We start from the raw sequence: 20,473 nt of genomic DNA, 5'->3' as shown, positions 1-20,473 counted from the left end.
TGGAATGAGACTACTAGAATTTGGGCATGATCACATACAACCACATAATTTGGGGGGGGGGGGTTTAAGAAGATTTTAGGGTGACTTCGATGCGGCTTTTGATGCAGTAGATCATAACATACTGCTGAACAGGTTGGAAATGTGGGTAAGACTGATGTGGAGCAGTCCTTAAATGGCTCAGGTCCTACCTGGAGGAAAGGCGTTATTTTGTAATCATTGGAAGTGTTCAATCTCATCGAATGGCAATGACCTACGGGGTCCCTCAAGGGTCAGTTCTTGGACCCCTTCTGTTCAGTCTGTATACGCTCCCCTTGGGTCAAATCCTTCAGAACCTCGAGATTGACTATCATAGCTATACAGATGACACAGTGTCTCCAGATGACTACAGTTCAATTGAGGTGTCGTGTCTCTGTCTCAAACAGATAAATAACTGGATGACCCAAAACGTTCTTCAGTTAAACCACAACAAAACTGAGATCATTGTTTTTGACAGGAAAGAAAACAGGATTGCTGCTCGTAAATTCCTGGAGTCACTCTCTTTAAAGATCACAGACCAAGTCCGCAACCTTGGTGTGTTGATCGACTCCGACCTGACTTTCAGCAGTCATATCAAATCAGTCACTTAAACAGCCTTGTACGAGCTGAAGAACATATCCGGAGTGAAGGCTTGCCTGTGTCAAGCAGACCGGGAGAAGCTCATCCGTGCTTTTATCTCAAGTAGACTTGACTATTGTAATGGTCTTCTGACTGGACGCCCTAAAAAGAGCATTAAACAGCTGCAGCTCATTCAAAATGCAAGAGCTCGGTTTCTGACCAGAACAAAGAGATCAGAACATATTACTCCAATTCTAAAGTCTCGACACTGGCTCCCAGTCAGCTTTAGAATAGACTTTGAAGTTCTGCTGCTGGTCTATAAATCACTAAATGCTTTAGGTCCTGAATACATTCAAGACATGCCAATGGGATATAAGCCCAGTAGCGCTCCCTCTGAGATCGACAGACTCAGATGAGATAACGAAGCAGAGAGTCCAAAGCAAACGTGGTGCAGCAACTTTTAGCTGCTAGGCTGCAGGCAAATGGAATCAATTGCCAATCGAACTGAAGTCCGCCCAAGTGTCAATGTCTTTCGGTCCAGGTTAAAAAGGCCTTTTTTTGAAAAAAACATTTGTCCCCTCGTGCTTTTTAGAACCTTTTCACTTTTAAATGATCTTTTCTGCACTGCATGTTGTTTTTCAATTTCTTGGTTCTCTTTGTTGTTAAGCTGCTTTTTTTTTTTTTTTTTTTGGTCCTCTTTTGTTTTCAGAATGCTTTTGATCATGGAAAGCACATGGCCACTTTACTATAAAAGAGAGGAATTTGCTTTGCTTTTGATGCGTGACGTGAGCGCGCCCACGTCAAGGTGCCTCCTCCATCACGCCACTGCCGTCGCGCCGCTTCATTCAAAGAATGACGACAAGTCCTTTTCTTCTGCCACCTCCACGCAAGCGACGTGAGCTCTCCTCAATATTTCGTCTGGCGCAAGTGGAGGGCAAAGCAGCAATTGACATGCGGCGACTGAGGACGTTGTTCGTGCTCGCGCTTCTTCATTGCGCGGCTGCAGCAGGTGAGGCGCTTGTTGGCGAGAGAAGAAAGTTTCCGATTATATCACATGCGGAGTGTGTGAAAAAAATATATAATAATAGTATTTTTTTTTTTTTAATGTAGGCAGCACTTCATCGTCAAGCAAACTATTGAGACATCCTTTTCAACACGCCTTGTTCAGGTTGCGTTGTCAATTTAAAGTCAGCGTTGCAATCGTTTTGATTCTCGCAGAACTTGAGGTCCAGCTCTTCCGGGGAGGATTCTGAGATGCTGTAGGGGTTAGGGTTCAGGTAGTAGGTAAGGTGGGTGGTTGCGGTAGTGTGGAAATATGTAATCCGGCAGGTATTTCCCCATTCCAGGAATACTTCCCACCTGCCCCCCTCCGTAAAAGTTAACTCGTTGCGCGCGTCCGCAACCGAGCCAACATTACGCCCACTTCCCAGCTCGCTCACCAAAAGTATTCGCCACCGCGCGTCACTTAGGAGTTGCTAAATAAATTGCAGACCGACTCCCAATTATTTTGCTGAGCTGGCGGAGGTCATGCCGTGTCAATGTCGTCATGGCCCGAAATTTTGCCGATGACTCAAATTCCACTTTTTCAACAACGTTTCTTACGCAATATCAATGATTATCCAAAAGATGGAAATACATTGTGCACTGGCAAACAAGCTCTCCGTCGTGTACAGTATATTCAACCCATAGTTTTCCATGTTGATGACTTGTTGGGGTTGTACTTTGCAAATGAAACTGATCATGCCTGGCGGGGAGCGCGCAACCCTTTCAACCCCTGGCCCTAGAATCGCCCCTGGTGCCAAATGTGTGCGCGATGACGGATGTACTCGTTTTTTTTATCGTAAACGTCTTCACAACTTCGTTGCGCTTGTTCCAAAGGCAATCAAGGCATTTCTTTTTTTCTTATTGAGCGCTGTCGGGAAAGCACGTTCGCCGACGCCGACACGCCCACCCGGTGCGGCGGCTCCGCCCCCCCACGCGAGGCGTTCCATTTCAAAGATCACGCCACTGCTGTAGCCCCGCCCCCGCCCGTCTCGCCGATATGACGGGCAAAAGGCTCCGCTCGCCCGCCGTCGCTTCTTACCACGTTTGGGTCGCGCTCGTCATCCTCCGTCGGTCGTCGCGGTGCTCTTTTCTGTCGCGGAAGTGGGGCAAAGTAACGAAGTGCGGGACATGTGGCGACTGACGACGTGGCTCGTGCTTCTTCTTCGTTGCTCGGCTCTGGCAGGTGAGGCTGGCATCATCATCATCATCACTGCCGTAGCACGATTGATGACCGAGGCGTGAAAATAACGAGAACGTCTTGCATTTGTCTGCGGGTCAAGTGTGTGCGCACCACACACGCGGCTCCACGAGGGGGCGCAAATTCTCGCGGTCCAACGCCATGTTAGGAATCTCACTGCCATTTTCAAAATAACCCGTATATCAAAAAAGATGATATCGTTGGATAGAATACACGCACGAAATATCTCGATAGAAAGAATCGTAAGAAGTTTCAAATCGATGTAAAGCATTTGGAAATGTGTGATCGAAACTCTTGGATTCTTTTGATTCTTTGGTCGGGAAATGCCCGGATGTGAGTCTTATTAGTAGAAATGTGATGTTTAAAATGTTTCCAATTTTTCAGTGGCGCCGTCCACTCGAGCCATCTCATTTTCCGGGTCGAACTGAGAGAAAGTTCATTGCCAAAATTACTTCAAGCAAAACAACAATAATAATAGTGAACCACAGACTGTTTTCTATTGTGTACGAATCTTCCGAACGTGTGATTTATTTATTTATTTTATTTATTATTATTTTTTTTCCCCCATGCCGAAATCGAGGAACATTTTCCTCTTTTTCAGAACCACAGAAAATCTCAACCGAATTGAAAAATTCAAAAATGAGGTTTGCATTCCCCAACAAGGTAATCTGAAAAAAATATTACTTTGCACGAAACAATGAGAAAACACGATTATCGTGGACATCTGCTAAATTGCCGTATCCAAAATCTTGCACAGCGAAATGGAAAGAAAATGACCGCCATTTTTCTGATTTATTAACATACCTAACATGGTGTCCTTTTTAATTTAGTTTAAGTTACTAAATGTTTGCTTTCCTTTATAAAGGGCTTTGCTCAGATAGCAAATGTAGTATTCAAAGTTTCTAGGGAAGCACTACCTATGAGACGGAACGCACTTCGATACTATTTCTTATTTGTGTCCAACATGTAATGCAACAACAGTAAGACTGGGTTGAAACACAATGAAAGGCAAAAGAAAACATGAATGTTGAAGCAGTGAACTTAAAACACTTGAAGGCCAACAAAGTACCGAGAATTTATTTTAGCTTCCTTCAATAATCTGAAAAGTCTTCGCCTCTCAGCCCCTCCGGTGAGCAACGCAACGCCGTGTGACTGGAGCCCCCCCCCCCCCCTTGTGCTCCATTTTCATTTCATTTATATTCTCTTGGAAATGTTATCGGCTAAATACTGAATCGTCTGAGTCATGCCACTGAGCCACCTCCCCATCCTGTGGTTTCACCCACCAGTTGTGGAGCAATCCTACTATGTACTTGCGCCACGCAGGATGTTGAGGGGTGATGTCACTCCAGGAAGTTGGACGGATGTCGGAAAAAGCCGATGACACAGCCACAAAGTCGATCAACCGACTGCGACCTAGGGTGTCCTGGTGCCAAGTGCACGTGTGGACACCCTTATGCTTGAACATGGTGTTCGTTATGGACAATCCGTGACAAGCACAGAAGTCCAATAACAACACCGCTCGGGTTCTGATCGGGGGGGCCCGTTCCTCCCAATCACGCCCTTCCAGGTCTCACTGTCATTGCCCACGTGAGCATTGACGTCCCCCAACAGAACGATGGAGTCCCCAGCGGGAGCGCTCTCCAGCACCCCCTCCAAGGACTCCAAAAAGGGTGGGTACTCTGAACTGCTGTTTGGTGCATAGGCACAAACAACAGTCAGGACCCGTCTTCCCACCCGAAGGCGGAGGGAGGCTACCCTCTCGTCCACCGGGGTTAACCCCAACGTACAGGCAATAAGTATACCCACACCTTCTCGGCGCCTCTCACCGTGGGCAACTCCAGAGTGGAAGAGTCCAACCCCTCTCGAGAGGTGACATTCCACGTCCCTAGAGCCAGCTTCTGTAGCCGGGGATCGGATCGCCAAGGTCCCCGCCTTCGGCCACCGCCCAGCTCTCACTGCACCCGACCCCTATGGCCCCTCAACAGGTGGTGAGCCCATGGGAAGGGGGACCCACCACCAGGCCTGGCTCCAGCGGGGGGCCCCGGTGACCCGCGTCCGGGCAGTGGAAAACGAAGTCCATTGTTTATCGTCATCATTAGGGGTCTTTGAGCCGTGCTTTGTCTGGTCTCTCACCTCGGACCCGTTTGTCATGGGTGACCCTGCCAGGGGCATAAAGCCCCAGACAACTTAGCTCCTAGGATCATTGGGACACACAAACCCCTCCACCACGACAAGGTGACGGCTCAAAGAGGGGCCTAACTTAACTCCTCAGTAGATATTGTGCGTCATTTTCTGCCTCTTGACTCGGGGCAGGATAAGCGATAGGAAATGGGGAAAAAAATGGCCTTGGGTGTTAGTTTCGGTTTTGTGAAACAAGGACTCAGTCGAGACTTTTTGGAGGGAGGCGGGGGTGGGTTTCAGAGCGCTTGCAATTGCAAATGTTGTGGTCTCTTTGCCGTGGTACGTTAACACAACAGCTGCACTCACTTGGGAAACTATTCCTGTAAATGGTTTTTGAAAAAAAAAAAAAAAAAGAAAACTTCCCATTTGGCTGGGTGGGTGGGATTATGGTTTGGGTTAAAGCAGAGGGAGGGGGGGTTTGTTGCAGGTTTTTGACTCAAAACTGTTCCACAAAGCAGGTGGTGGGTTGTTTCCAGCTAATGAACGGAAGACATTTAAGTATCAAGTCAGTCTGCACTTCTTGCCTTCTGGTTACCTTGGTGACGCTGTTGCGGGACCAATCAGCAGCCAGTGGTGTGATAGCGTGACTCCTCCCGTGCTGTTGTCTTCATGGGCTATTCTGATTCAGAAGTGAATCATCACAAGCCCAGCGCTCGATGGACGAATCTCAATGAATGCTGCACGTGGATGATGTTGCTGTTTACGCACCTTAGGTTGTGACTATCTGAGGGCATGACCTCAAAATAAGCCAACGTCATTTCTAACGTTGGCCGAACATTATGTGGAGCTGTGAGGTCATTGTTACGCCGATGGCAAACGTTTGTCTTTATTGTCCCAACTACGGCGAACCGTTACAACACAGTTGTTTGTCCATCCACCATCATAAAACTGTTTTAACGTTTTAACTTTACAGGTAGTGTTTTAAGTAACATTTTAACATCTTGAACTGTCACACAAGTAAATCACGTTTACCACTGCTATTATTAAAGCAACAAAATACGCTCTTAATGTTAAAATTGATTGGCAAGGTTGTAACACGCAGGTGAGTCGGATGGCAGATCTTCAGCAGTCTCTCAACTCAACTCAAGTGTTAGAAAAAACGTAGAACTCAAGTGTTAGAAAAAACGTAGGACCCCCACCCCAAAAATAACAAATTCACTCCACTGGTATTAAGTTTCATCAATCAAAAATGCTTGTTGAAGGTTTTTGTTTGTCTTGGAAGCTATTGAGATCAATGAAAGTTGAAGCAAACCCTGCAAGAGTAGAGCCAATAGTAAGTGTTGTTTTCACACTTTCCTGTTACCTGACATTCAGTGGCCGTTTGATTGTAACTTGTCTCCTGTTGGCAAAGTTAAACAGCATGAAAAAGGTTGTCAGTCTTTTTTTGTGTGTGTTGACACAAGCTCCCATTTACAACTGCATGCTCCTGAGTATCAATTATATTGTCATCGTTTGACTGTCAGTTGTTCTTGTTTTTCATTCACATGTGCAGCATACGAATGCAACTCGAATCAGTTCCAGTGCGGCAACGGCCACTGCGTCACCCGCAGATGGATTTGCGACGGCTGGGACGACTGCGGCGACAGAACCGATGAACTCACTGAAAACTGCTGTATGTTTTTACTTCCTTGACTTTGGAATTTTTATCAACCTGGACTTTGCATGATGAGAGGGGATTTCTACCATGAAGAAAATTACGTGCGAATCCCGTCATCGATGATACCGCAAACGATTATCGAGCATTTGTCGTCGCTAGGGTTGCGTATAACTGGAGCTTACCACACCTGACTCTGGGCGAGAGCCAAGGTATAGCTTGCGCTGGTCGCTAGCCAATCGCAGGGCACATTCACACCTATAGATATTTTGAGTAGCGGTGCAACGATTAATCGCCAACTAGCCGATGATCAATTTAATCAATAACTATTTTGATAATCGCTTTAATCATTTAGAGACTTTGTTTCACCAAAAATTGTCCAAATCTTTGGAATTTCAGCCTTTCTTTGATAAATATTCTCCAATTTCAGTGCTCCTCCATGAAAGCAGACTGATTGTCTGTTTTTAATCAAAATAAGACATTAGCAGACATTAGCAATCACCAGATTCATTGATTATTCGAATAATTTATGCAACATTTTTATGTCCGGATGTGCACTCAAACTTAATTGAGCCACGGCACTTATTTTTACATGAGGAAAATCTCACGTCACAAATCCAAAAAGATTCTCTGAGCTCAATTTGCAGTGTAAATGGTTTATCTTACTTCTCTACGCTATGTTCGAAGGAGTCGAGTCCTATGAGTCGCGTTTTTGTCTCCTCAGTGGACAAACGGTGTCTGGAGTCCGAGATGAACTGCGGTCCCCCCCAGCAGCAGTGTGTGCCGCTGAGCTGGCACTGCGACGGCGACCTCGACTGTCAAAATGGCGCTGACGAGCAAAACTGCTGTAAGCTTGGAATTGTATAGATGGCAGATGGTGAACGCACAAATTACACACAGTTGACTGTAATAGCTAGCTTTCTTCTCACCATGTGTAAAACATCTTCCCATCTATTGAGGATTATTGGTCTGTCAGAGTCAAACTATTAATTTTTATTTCTTCTTCGACCTCCACCTGATTCTGATACAGCGCTGCCTGTTGGTGTTATACCATAATTGCAGTTAAAAATGACACCCAACTGGTGCAAAGCTGGTCAAATAACAGTTCATGATGTCAGATTTTGGCGCTAGAGGCAGCCCAAAGTTCCTTTTTTTTCATCATTTTATAGTCAAGAACATTATATTATATTCTTAGCCAAACAGTTAATGCGAGAGAGGAAAATCCTGCTTTGGTTTGTGTTGATTGTATTATACTACAAACAACCTGTATTTTTCTGTATATTATATGGAAGGTAGGCCAACCACAGTAATAAACATTGTCAAATGAATACCTCTCTGACAGTGTCGCTCAAATTTGGGCATAATTATTTTAATAGATTGCCCCCAGTATCCTGTAACTATAACAATGGCCAGATTAGCAACCTGTGTTAGCATAGTGTTGGCATTCACCCCTTTCTTCCTCCCTCCTCAACCACAGCGGCAAAGCAGTGCACAGCCCAGCAGTTCCGCTGTGACAGCGGTCAATGCATCTACGGCAGCTTCAAGTGCGACAACGACAGGGACTGCCTCGACGGCTCAGACGAGGCCTCCTGCCCAAAAACCACCTGTAACCCGCAATACTTCCAGTGTAACAACTCGAGGTGCGTGCCCGGTAGCTGGCGCTGCGACGGCGATGCGGACTGCAGTGACTCCTCTGACGAGTGGCCCCAGAACTGTGCGAGCGAGCCCCCCCCCGTGGTGACTTGTGGGGACCACGAGTTACACTGCGCTGATGGCCAGTGCATCAACTGGATGTGGAGCTGTGATGGAGACAAAGATTGCGATGATGGGTCGGATGAAGTCAACTGCAGTGAGTTGGTTTTCTCTTTTCGAGGATTTTTAGTCCAGTCCAGTCCAGTCTGGTCCCCTGAGGTCCATCCTAAATTTTTGCACACGCAAATATCAAACAATTATCAAGGTGTTTCCTGGCTAAAATGGAAGCAACATCCTGATCATTTGCTTTTTTCTTTTTATTAAATTATATACTGAAAAAAATAAATATACAGGTGTTGGACATTGAATCTGTCGAAGTAAGCCCCACGCCAAGTGCTCTCATAAGCAAATGACGGTTTCATAATTTATGTGGTGTAGCCACTCGATTTATTATTTTGGAACAGCCTACCACTATGCAGTTATGGCACACTACAATGTTCTTCTGAAAAAGAGATGAGATGTAAATATCAGGGGTGTTAAGTTTCTGGGTAACTTTAACAGGGAAGTGTTTTTATGTGCTATTTTTAATGCGCGTTTTTGTGTTGCTGACTCGTGGAAAGCGTGAAGGTGTCGAGCTTGGAGCAAGCGACTGCTGCATGGGGGCAAAATGCATCGGGCGTAAAGTAATAAATCTGAGACAGCTAAACTTGTAGAAGATATGGAAGGATTTGGAAAATGGGATGCTAAAAATTTTTTTTAGCATTGCGTGGCAAACCATCAAATGCTGTCATGTAGCTCACAGACCAGGATTTTCCCATCATTTGTTGTTTAAACCAACTTCCGCTTTAGTCTCCCCTGTCGTTTCATCCATTTTCTTCTTTTTCCAGCTGTCCCTAGCTGTCGCCCCGATCAGTTTCCGTGTAGTGACGGCACGTGTATCCACGGCAGCAGTCAGTGCGACAACGTGCGCGACTGCCCGGACTCCAGCGATGAGATCGGCTGCCAAGCAGGTGACTTGATTATTGGAACCTGATTGTTTCCTTGAAAAGCTTCTGTGGTCTGAGGTTCTAGAAACTCTCTGGAAATGTTCCATGGGAAAATTAGCTAATGGATTGTGAATATGTAAAGCTCTACGCTTTGTATGGGCTCGGCAACACAGTAAGTTATGTGCTCTGTGCGTCGGACTAAGACTCAACTGAATTTGCATAAAATGGGATTGTTTTTAACAAAGGATAACATTGAAAGATAAGTTAGTTCCTAAGTGTAGTTGAACCTGTGATTTAACGACGGAAACAAAAGTTTTGCACTATTGTATTTTTGAGATGCATCTGTAAATTTCATAAATCCCTGGAATTTGCAACCCTACATAAATACAGAATCAGAGACAACTGGAGATATTGTGATTGTGCACAACCATGTATTTGGAGATAGATTTGATGCCTTTTTGTCGTCCCCCCCCCCCACCACATGTACAATTACCATTGGTAATTCCTCGTAAATGACTGTTGCTTTTAAACGTATGGTCTTCTCCCTAGAAATCGCATGCGACGCCCCCACTCAATTCAAGTGCGGCAGCGGGGAGTGCGTCGGCACGGCCAAGGTGTGCGACAAGCAGCAAGACTGTGTAGACAATTCGGATGAACCAGTCGGACAGTGTGGCAAGTGCTCGTTCCCATTTCTGTATACTGTTATAGCTCATAGGCTGGAAAATGTTGACTGGCTTGTGTATTTTGTTGTTTGAAAGAGTATCGAAGTAGCTTTGGAAAGTGGTTGTCGTGACTGAGCTCTTTATTCATTCAACTTAAGAACTTTGCCAAAAAGTCTTGCCTTTGAAAAAGAATGTTCTGTTTATTGTTGCGGTTGTGCGGGTCTCCACGACAGACAGGAACGAGTGCTTGATTGCAAATGGCGGCTGCTCCCACGGTTGCATTGATCACAAACTCGGCTACAGCTGCTCCTGCCCTCCTGGATACGGACTCAAAGCGGACGAAAGAAGCTGTGAAGGTGAGTGCTACGAAACGTGGGTGTAGCCTTGAAGGATGAAGAAAGTTAAGACAAAGAGCATTCTTTTCAATGAGAGCCGACCACAGACCTTTGACCTTGTCACCTACCACCTGCAGACGTCGACGAATGTGCGGACCCGGACATTTGCAGTCAGATTTGCATCAATGAGCCTGGAGGCTACAAGTGCGATTGTCACGAAGGCTATCAGATGGACCCTGCCAGCAAGACTTGCAAAGCCGTGTTAGGTAATGCTTGAAACATGCAATCACCAAAATGAAGATGGCGTTGTCACCTTTGGCCTCGGTGTCTCCTCCAGGAGCCAGGCCCACACTTTACTTCACCAACAAGCACGACGTGAGGATGGTGACGGTGGATCGCCAAGAGTACGAGCCTGTGATGAGCGAGCTGAAGAACGCGGTTGCTCTGGACATTGACATGCCCAACAAGATCATCTTCTGGTCGGACCATTCAGACAAGAAAATCTACAGGTGAAAAGCCCACTGATGAATCCGCCTTTGGTCAGAAAGTGTTGGGCAGCAGTTTTATTTGGTTAATGTGCAAATTTTGTACACTGGCAATTAATGATTTCAAAAATTGGATTTCAGTGAAGTGTTTTCTTTCTCTAGATTCAATGACCTTCAAAAGACAATTGACACTGGGAAGAAAACTCCTTTACATTTACCCAACTTGAACAAGTACATTGGTTGCACGTAATTAAAATGTGGTAAAGCGACGTAATTTTCGACAAGGAAAAATTGCAAAATAAATATATCAGTTTACCATATTTTAATAAATTTGCAACCGATGTAGAAAATAAGTAAATTCAAAGGACTGTATTTTTTACTGTGGATTTGGGCTGATTGTTTTGTTGATTAACCTTTATAATCCATTATCAGTATCATAAATGGATCAGAATGCAGGTGTGATACATCGTAGCCATTTCTAGTTTTTAATGCTTGCTGTTATCCCTAAAATGAGATGTTTAATAATAACTTTTTTTATTCACTTTTTATTATGTGCATATGTTAACTTTATGGTCACACGAAACACTACCTCAAAATCACTGCACATTTATTTTTTCCCGTTTTCCTTTATTCAACATTGATGTTTTTGTACTTTTTCCTCTCGAAATTATAACTTCAGGCTTCTGATAGGCTGAAATGGCCACGTTAGGATTAGTGCAGCCACCTGTTGCTTTTTCAAAAGTCAAATGATGCAGACTTAAATTTCATTTTTACATCTCTGTGGGTTTAGTGTGGTTTTTAAATCCGCTTACGTATATGTGCGCTCGACGTGAGCGATAATTGAATACGACGCTTCCCCCTGGCAGCTGCAGGATCGACGTGGCCGCCAACACGTCCCGGCACAAAGTGGTGATCGGCGATGGGATCGAGGCCCCGGAAGGCCTCGCCGTGGACTGGATCCACGGCAACATCTACTGGACCGACGGTTCTTTGCAGACCATCTCCGTGGCGACGACAGACGGCCGCAAGAGGAAGACGCTGATCGCTGACAATATTCAAAGGCCGAAAGCCATAACGGTGGATCCCGTCAACAAGTGAGTGAGCTTTAAGAGCTTCATTGATGATTGATGCTGAACACGATTCCAACCGTCTTGTGTCTTTCTGTCAGCTTCATGTACTGGAGCGACTGGGGCGACGAGGCGAAGATAGAAAAGAGCGGTTTGAACGGAGCCGACCGCGTCGCCTTGGTAACTGACAACATAGTGTGGCCCAATGGAATCGCCTTCGGTAAGCTCACATCCGTCACTTAGACAAGGCAAACAGCCGTAATAATCGCCCAATGAAATGTTTGTTGGGGGCGAGCAGACGTGGCCAACCAGCGCCTCTACTGGGTGGACTCCAAGTTGCACACGCTGTCCAGTGTGGACGTGAACGGAGGGAGCAGACACACCCTCATTTTCAGCGAAGAGAACCTCTCACATCCCTGCTCTCTGACTCTGTTTGAGGTTAGTGATGAAGTCATGACATGACATGAAGAACATTGTTTCGGTGAAAGGTTGTTTTTTTTTTTTCTTTTTCATAGAAATATTATTAATCAGTTGCTGAATCAGATGTTTTCCATCACGAAGGCTGTATTAACTGTGGAAATTGTGTTTACGTAGCATTTTAATATTCTTAATTGTGAGTTTAGAACATTCATATGTAAAAACAGTCAATTATGTATAGTCGCCATAAATGGACGTGGTTATGTGAAAGTGTTATAGTGGTTTTGGATTTTCCATTATAGTTAGTTTTGACTTTGTTTTGAGTGCCGTGCCTTTTTTTTTTTAAATTAGTTTTTTTAAATTAGTTTTTAGAGCACGTTTGTTAAGTTTTTATTTTTTTCAAAAATGCTTCATTTTAGTTTAGGTTGTATTACACTGTAAAAAAAAAAAGATTTTGGAGAATGGTAAATATAATCCACGCGAATCATCTAAAATGTACATTATTATTTTAGATGGGTAAAGTACCCTAAAGATTAGGGTAAATTTAGAGATGAATCGCTACCTATCTGACAACAGTAAAAATTGAGTAAAATCCACCTAAAAGCCATTGGTACTACAATATGCATCACGTGACGCATGCATGGCGGACTAATTGACGTGTCATCAGCTCGTCGCCACAAAATGGCATCGGCCATCGGTGACAATTGATCACACTGATCGGTTGTTAGCTAGCGAATCAGCACAAAAGCAAACAAACGACAAAGAAAAATGCACTATATAGTAAGACAAGCTTAGGTAAACGTTGATTCGTTCCTGCGTGTATTATGAGTGTGTCAGGTAAAGTTAGCAGGCTATTATGTGCAGTTCATTTGATACAACAGTGTTCGAGAGTGTGCCAATCTCGCTAAAATGTGGGAGATGTATGTGTTGGCATCTCACTGACTGGCAAGTTTGAGTCTTTCTATACGTCAATTGGCACTACACTTGATGAGACTAACACAAAAGTATACTAGCCCCTACCGACGCTGTGGTTGAAATGCAATCAGAAATCTGTGGCAAGTTTTGTAAGTATTTGATCGCTATTGAATCTATTCTTCGCTCAAAATATGTGGTTTAAATTTACCCAAATTAAAGTGGCTGCAAATTGTTACCCTGCATTTATTGGGGACATTCTATAGGTTGTTTTTTACAGTGTAGTTTTTTAATACAGGTTGAGTGTGTGATATTAAAGCTATATCACATCGATATGACGTAGGCTAAATGCTTGACCGCTCTCCTCTTTCCAACCCCGCATGCTTTCTCCTTTCGCTGTGGGCTCAGTCAACCTGCGCGCTGTCCATATATGGCCCTAATACGTCATTTTGCGTTACGTCATTTTAGAGCACCACCAAGTGATCCGGCGTGGGAATGTATAGGATAGTCACTGAATATAAAAAAATAAATATTGAAAAATATAGCGTGATGTTTCAGAAGATTAATCAGCATTCTGTCATGTACTCTTGTAGTGGCTTGGGTGAAATTGTTTTAATTTTTATTTTATTATTTTTTTTTTAAACAAAAAAATAGTTGTGGATTATGACTTTAAAAAAAGAAAACTGTATGTATTACCTTAGTAACAGATGAACATCCACAATTCAAATACAGGTACGATACAACAGTCCACAGAATTTGAAGAAGCGCCTTTTTATTGGCTGGTACCGAGTGACGTCATTTCTAGGCGACACACAGTAAAAGAACTACGATTCCCAAACGACTGTTTGACCTTCCTTGTTTCCTTACAGCCGTACCGAAATAAATACATTTTCAAATCAACCCCGGAAGCTCACGTATGGAATTGACAAAAACGAAAACTAAGGACATTTTTGCTATAATTATAGTTCGCTTAAGTTAGCTTCCTTGTGCCTCGGCGGTGAGTCTCTTCATAATAAGAATAAAGGCATCTTTTCTGCCGTGTGCGTTCCATTTTTCTTGAAAAAAATGTTTTTTTTGTTGACTCAGTTTTGAGTTGGCCACATTGAACTGAGCAGCCTGGACTGCCATCATTGCTTATTATTGCAACGTAGGAAAACGTTTGCCCCCAAATATGGTCGAATTCTGAATTTTATGACCTCAGGGATGATTGATTTCAGCCGTTCCTATGTATATATAAAAATGATTGCATATTTAGTTTATTCTAGCTACAACTTTTCTTTTTCTTTGCATTTTTTTGGTCTTTATATGACATGACATTTCTCCTCACGTGAGACATTTCCTCGTTTTGTTAACTTGGTATTCAAGTGACATGGACACCAGCTCCTGCAATAAATGCTAAACCCCTTTTTGTAGTCTGGTTGTATATTCACGTTGTCGACAGTTGCTCAATTGGATTTTCTTGGCAGCGTGTGTGACACGCGCACCTCTGTGGTGTTGTCAAGCACGGGTGTGTGCGCAATTAGCTTACTTCCGAGTTGAATTATTTCAAAGGTCAAAGTGAGTAATTTAGGTCACGTGTGTTGACGCTGTTTGGTTGATACCGAGCCTGGGCAATGCTGTGTGCACTTTTGATCAATTAGGGTCAGTTACTGTAGGTAGATACATTAGTTGTGTTTTTGCTGTTGTGCAGGATGAAGTGTTTTGGACGGACGCGGGCCACGGCGCCGTTTTCAGTGCTGACCGGAAGACTGGAGAAAACATCACGGCGCTCGCCGACGACCTGGACCACCCAGAGGACATCGTGCTCTACCACGACCTCAAGCAACCCAACGGTACACCCAAGTCACCGCAATTCAGATCGCAACAAAAGAAAAAGGTTTATGCCATTCTTTTAACCTTTTCCCTCTGCTTTCAGGTTCCAACTGGTGCACAGAGGGCGACGGTATGAACGGAGGCTGTGAGTTCCTGTGCCTTCCTGCGCCTGTCATCAACCAACGCTCGCCCAAATACACCTGCGCCTGCCCTGATAACATGAGCATGGCGCCCGACATGAGGAAATGTGCGGCAGGTACGAGTCTCACTGGACCACCGTGGTGGACATTGATATCGATAGACACGAACTCTTAATTTGGGTTTGTGCACTAGCGCCTCCTGCCGTAAGCGACGAGAGTGAGCCACACGAAAGCGCAGTTCCGACAAATACCACCACCGCGACCTCCACCATTCGGTCGCAGAAGCCCGACATCTCCCCCAGACTTCAGCCTTCTGCTCCCGCTCAAGGTACATCACACGCCTACACTAGTGCCGGCTTTCCTCAGAATTGAGGTCATTACCTAAATGCTTAAATACTTACAGTACTTTTTGTCTTCGTATTAGCAGTAATAGTAAACCCGCTATATCATGGTGCATTGTTCGTGCCCCCGCTATATTCACTCTCTCACAATCTGCTGTCGGCCACGGCCTACACCCAGACACTCACACGCAGTCCCAACGACGCCACGCACATATCTTAACACTACAATGCTTACAGTATTTTCTATATATTTTTTCGCTTACCAACTTTGCATTCTAATGTTGAAAGTATTTGGCACTACTGCAGATTTTCTCCTCGAGCAGGTGGGTCTGGAACATCTCCCCCACGATGAGGCTATTTTTAATCGTGAAAGATCTAAAAATCCTGACTGGACATGTTGTTATTTGAGCGTAGTCCTTGTCAATAAGTTACTTTGCAATTGTTGCTGTTTCTGAGCATGAAAAGTGTATTCGAAGCGATTCTCTAGATTGTGAAGGAATACCATTGGAAAAAATTCTCTCTACTTTTTCAGCAAACAGACATGCAGACGAGCCCGCAGAGGCGCAGTCGTCCCACACTGCTGCTCTCTACATCACAATTCCAATTGGTATTTTTTGACATCCTACAAGTCATCTTACTCTTCTTTGCGCTGCCTCACAGTTAAACCTCACCCCTTCACCCTTTCTTCCTCCTTCACCCCAGTGGCCGTGATCCCCTTAGTGATTGGAGCCTTGTTGCTATGGAGACACTGGCGACTGAGGAACACTAACACCATCCGCTTTGTCAACCCCGTGTACCAGAAGACCACCGAGGACGAGGAGCAAAGCTTCAGGAACTCTGAAGGCTACGTCCATCTACAGGTAATCCTCACTTTCACTTCAGCTCAACTCGGGATGGGCCGTATTATTTCTATGATTCTCGATTGGCCAAATGGAGTGCACGACTTGGCTGCAACCAGCAGAGGTTAAACAAGAAACTAGTTTGCTGTCTAAAGGAGGATACAGTCAGAACCTTGCATTTCACCGAAAAGAAAAAATCCAAAGAACAAAGTAGACTTAGTAGGAGAAGTAATAGAAGATGCGAGGTTAACTGTTAGCTTATTTGGTAGCTACATTACGGTTGCAAACTGTTTTTCTCATTTTTATTGTGGTAAATGATTTGTGAGACACTCAACACAACTAGTTGCTGTCTGGCAACAGCGCACGCTTCCTAATCGGCAGTGTTGACTCAGTGTTGACCACACACGTAATGATTTGTTATGGAAAATATTGGAACAGGTTTATTAACATTTACTATTGTCAGCTCCGAACGTTTCCCTATCAGATCCGGAAGGAAAAAAACACCCTTAACACAGTCGGGCCTTGACTGACTATTATCGCAATGTGGGAAATAGGCTGAACTTTGTCGCGATGTGCTCCACTTTAGATGCGGTCTGCATTTCGTTGTGATGTGTTCACTGACACGAAAGTTGAATGTAATTTTTCTTCTTTGCAGAGGCAAATGCTGAGTGTGGAGGAGGACATAGACACTGCATGACCACAACATGCCGAAGATATTCAGTTTGATTGTTTGTTTGTTTTCCAGAACAATAATGAAGCCTTTTTTTCTTTTACTTTTTTTTTTTTTTTAAATAACGTCATTTTTGTGACTTTGTTTTTGACCGCGGCACCATCCAAAGAAGCACCGGACACTACGTCTGGATTATTGCACAGCTTGTCGTTTGTGACCGTCTGAATGTAACCAAAGCTTTTTGCAACATTTCTTCTTCTTCGCTGGTGCCTTGAGCTACTGTAAACGAGGACCCATTGGGATGCCGCCCAATGATTCAGGAACAGTGATTCAAAAGCCAATCCAATCAGTGACGTCTTACAAGTGTGCCTTTCAGACACTTGCTGGATGTTGTAGGTCATTTCCATTAACTACCTTTTTGATGCTCACGCCTGTAACTCTACTGTATGGTCTGTAAGCTTTTATTTATTTTTATTTCTAGTCATGACAACCGTAAAGGATGTGAAGGTTTCAATGACTTGGTCAAAAGTGTGTCTGTCTTCTCCAGAGAGTCGCACTGCTCTACTTAGTGAGGCGTTACGCTCTCGTTGAATGAAGGGAACTCAATATTAGGGCTGGGCGATTATGTGGGGGGGGGGAGAATTATCACGATTATTTTGATCTAGAAATCACGAGGAATAAACACCATTATTATTTAACTACCAATACTCAACTTTATAAATATAGCTTAAAAGAACCAGAAAATAAATTGGTAACAAAATATACAACCCTAATTCCAATGAAGTTGGAACACATAAAAACAGAATACAATAATTTGCAAATCATGTTCAACCATTTAATACACACAGACAAGATATTTAATGTTCTAACAACTTTGTTTTTAGTCATTAACTTATAATTTGATGGCTGCAACACATTCTAAAAAAGCTGGGACCGGGTCATGTTGTTACATCACCTTTAACAACATAAACGTTTGGGAACTGACACACTTTCTTGAAGCTTTCCAGGTGGAATTATTTCCTGTTCTTGCTCGATGTACAGCTTCAGCAACAGTCCGGGGTCTCCGTTGTCGTATTTTACGCTTCATAATGCACCACACACTTTCAATGGGAGACAGGTCTGGACTGCAGGCAGGCCAGTACGAAGCCACGCTGTTGTAACACGTGCCGAATGTGGTTTTGGCATTGTCTTGCTGAAATAAGCAGGTGCATCCATGAAAAAGAGGTTGCTTGGATGGCAGCATGTGGTTCTCCAAAACCTGTATGTACCTTTCAGCATTAATGATGCCTGCACAAATGTGGTGTTACCCATGCCACTGGCACTAACAGCCCCATACCATCACACATGCTGGCGTTTGAACTTTGCGGTCATAACGGTCCGGTCATAACTGTCCAGATGGTTTTCCCCCCTCTGGCCCGGTCTGAAGGTTTTTTGGTGATGTAGTGCTGACTGTTTACTGACATTGGTTTTCTGAAGGCGGCACGGTGGCCACATGCTGAATGCATCAGAAAATGGATGGATGGAGGGTTTACTGAAGTGTTCCTGAGCCCACGTGGTGATATGTCGTCGTTTGATGCAGTCCCGCCTGGGGGATCGAAGGTCACGGGCATTCAATGTTGGTTTCCGGCCTTGCCGCTTACATGCAGTGAATTCTCCAGATTCTCAACCTTTTGATAATAATATGGACCGTAGATGATGAAATCCCCAAATTCCTTGCAATTGTACGTTGAACATTGTCTTTAAAACTGTTGGACTGGACTATTTTCTCACGCACTTGTGCTTGTAAATGACTGAGCAATTCAGGGAAGGTCCTTTCCCACCCGATCATGGCGCCCACCTGTACCCAATTAGCCTGTTCACCTGTGGGATGTGTTTGATGAGCATTCCTCAACTTGCCACCTGTGCCAGCTTTTTTGGAATGTGTTTCAGCCATCTAAGTTAATCAGTTTTGAACAAATATCTTGTCTTTGTAGTGTATTCAATTAAATGGTTAAACATGATTTGCAAATTATTGTAATCTGTTTTTGTTTTAACACAACGTCCCAACTTCATTGGAATTGGGGTCGTAGTAATATATTACAAAATACAAATAAAAATAAATAGTCATGGCTAAAACCATTGGCTAAAAAAAATACTTCTCTCAGTATTATATCAACAGAAATAATGTTGGTAATCCTAATTGACCTAAAACAAGATTTATTTATTTTTGTCATATTTTTCGTCTTTTTATACAAAGCGCCGTTCCTGCTCTCCACTCCTTGGCCTCTTCGGGGCAGCGTGGTGCGATGTATGCATGGAGCTGCATATTTATAGTCAGCTAACGAGTAGAAGAAGAGAGTTGCAATAATACTTTTTTTCAAGATTTGGAAGACTATGACAGTGAATATTGTTACATCGATGGCCGTATATGTTGCTACGCCGTTTGTGTGAATATTCGTTATTTGAAGGTGAATCTCGCCCGTGATCCAATGCCACTGTTAGCTAACCCTTCAAGTGTTAGCATAAGTTGGCGATGTCTTGTATTTAAATATACAATGTGTGCATTTTTGTTTTATTGTTGTTCTGGGCTTAGTTTTACAGTAAACTCCAACTGGGGTGTCAATAAATAGCTTAAAGCACGCTCAGGGAGGGCAGAAGCAACACATGGTGCATTCAGGGTGCGTTTACAACGCAGGAACTTGCATGCACGTTTTTGTGATCGTGAGAAGGCAAAATTGGAATCACGATTACATTTCGATTAATCGCCCAGCCCTAATAAATAGTATGGAGGCGGTTTACGTTCTAAATGCTCAAGCTGCTAAATTTCCTGTTCACCAAAAATGAATCAGTTTCAAATGAAGACGTTGAATGTAAACAATTTTGTAACTGTTGTCTTTCTGTGTGTGTTGAATCAGGAAATATTCTAAATTCCCAAGGTTATTTATTCATGGGGTGGATATTGGAGAGGTTTTTGATTGGTGTGGTATTGCAGTAAAATCCCAATCTGATTCATATCCCGGACATATTTTGAGTTAGTACTTTTTATTTGTTGAATGAGTTTTTTTTGTGTAAACAATAAGTGAAAAGTAGGAGAAAATATTGATCCGTTGTGTATTAAAATTCGTCATTTCCACTGTTTTGTACGTTGAAAATTTGGAGGGTGTGCCGTATTTTGCATCAGAATCAACATACCAACTACAAAATCTTTACTCCTGCATCACGAAAGTAGTTATTTTGGCCAAAGACTGTTGTTCAAATTAAAAGCAAAAATGTGTTGATGATATTTTAAAACCACCACTTAAAAGTTAGTCTATTCACTGTTTCGGTTCATTTTCAGGCAGGAGCTACACGTTTAACAAACAAAACGTCAGCTCAAAATGTGTCCGACATCCTAGCTTACCTAAACATCTTGGCTACTCTGGTCAAACTGTGCAGCCTATTATTTAATGTGTTCATAACTGTGTGCTCGTATGTAGAGACTGCAATTAAACTTTTGTCGTCGTCGGTGATGGCAATAGCATGGTT

General features: G+C 43.6%; 1 protein-coding gene across 2 annotated transcripts; it reads left to right on the top strand.

The window, feature by feature from the left end:
* The first annotated feature begins 1,431 nt into the window (after positions 1–1,431).
* Positions 1,432–20,473, top strand: ldlrb (low density lipoprotein receptor b). Of its 2 annotated transcripts, none has more exons than XM_061678844.1 (18): positions 1,432–1,603; positions 6,510–6,629; positions 7,336–7,458; positions 8,089–8,460; positions 9,191–9,313; positions 9,839–9,961; positions 10,185–10,307; positions 10,424–10,552; positions 10,624–10,795; positions 11,638–11,865; positions 11,940–12,058; positions 12,137–12,276; positions 14,858–14,999; positions 15,083–15,235; positions 15,313–15,447; positions 15,993–16,067; positions 16,163–16,320; positions 16,955–20,473. In XM_061678844.1, exons 1-18 carry the CDS (start codon positions 1,447–1,449, stop codon positions 16,994–16,996), a joined length of 2,634 nt encoding a protein of 877 aa, XP_061534828.1. In that variant the 5' UTR covers positions 1,432–1,446; the 3' UTR covers positions 16,997–20,473. The 2 variants fall into 2 exon arrangements, with proteins under 2 accessions (XP_061534828.1, XP_061534829.1); XM_061678845.1 differs by lacking the exon at positions 1,432–1,603 and adding an exon at positions 2,647–2,821.

The sequence above is a fragment of the Phycodurus eques genome, chromosome 6 (assembly GCF_024500275.1).
Source record: "Phycodurus eques isolate BA_2022a chromosome 6, UOR_Pequ_1.1, whole genome shotgun sequence".
NCBI lineage: Eukaryota > Metazoa > Chordata > Actinopteri > Syngnathiformes > Syngnathidae > Phycodurus > Phycodurus eques.
The sequence above is the reverse complement of the archived record's forward strand: the minus strand, read 5'-3'. Positions and strand labels throughout refer to the sequence as shown.

What these genes read in the sequence shown, in the direction of transcription:
- ldlrb (XM_061678844.1), top strand. Translation starts at nt 1,447, where the DNA reads ATGACGACAAGTCCTTTTCTTCTGCCACCTCCACGCAAGCGACGTGAG. An exon ending in GGACGAAAGAAGCTGTGAAG is followed by an intron (nt 10,308 to 10,423) that starts GTGAGTGCTACG and finishes TACCACCTGCAG; the next exon opens with ACGTCGACGAATGTGCGGAC. An exon ending in GCTCTCTGACTCTGTTTGAG is followed by an intron (nt 12,277 to 14,857) that starts GTTAGTGATGAA and finishes GCTGTTGTGCAG; the next exon opens with GATGAAGTGTTTTGGACGGA.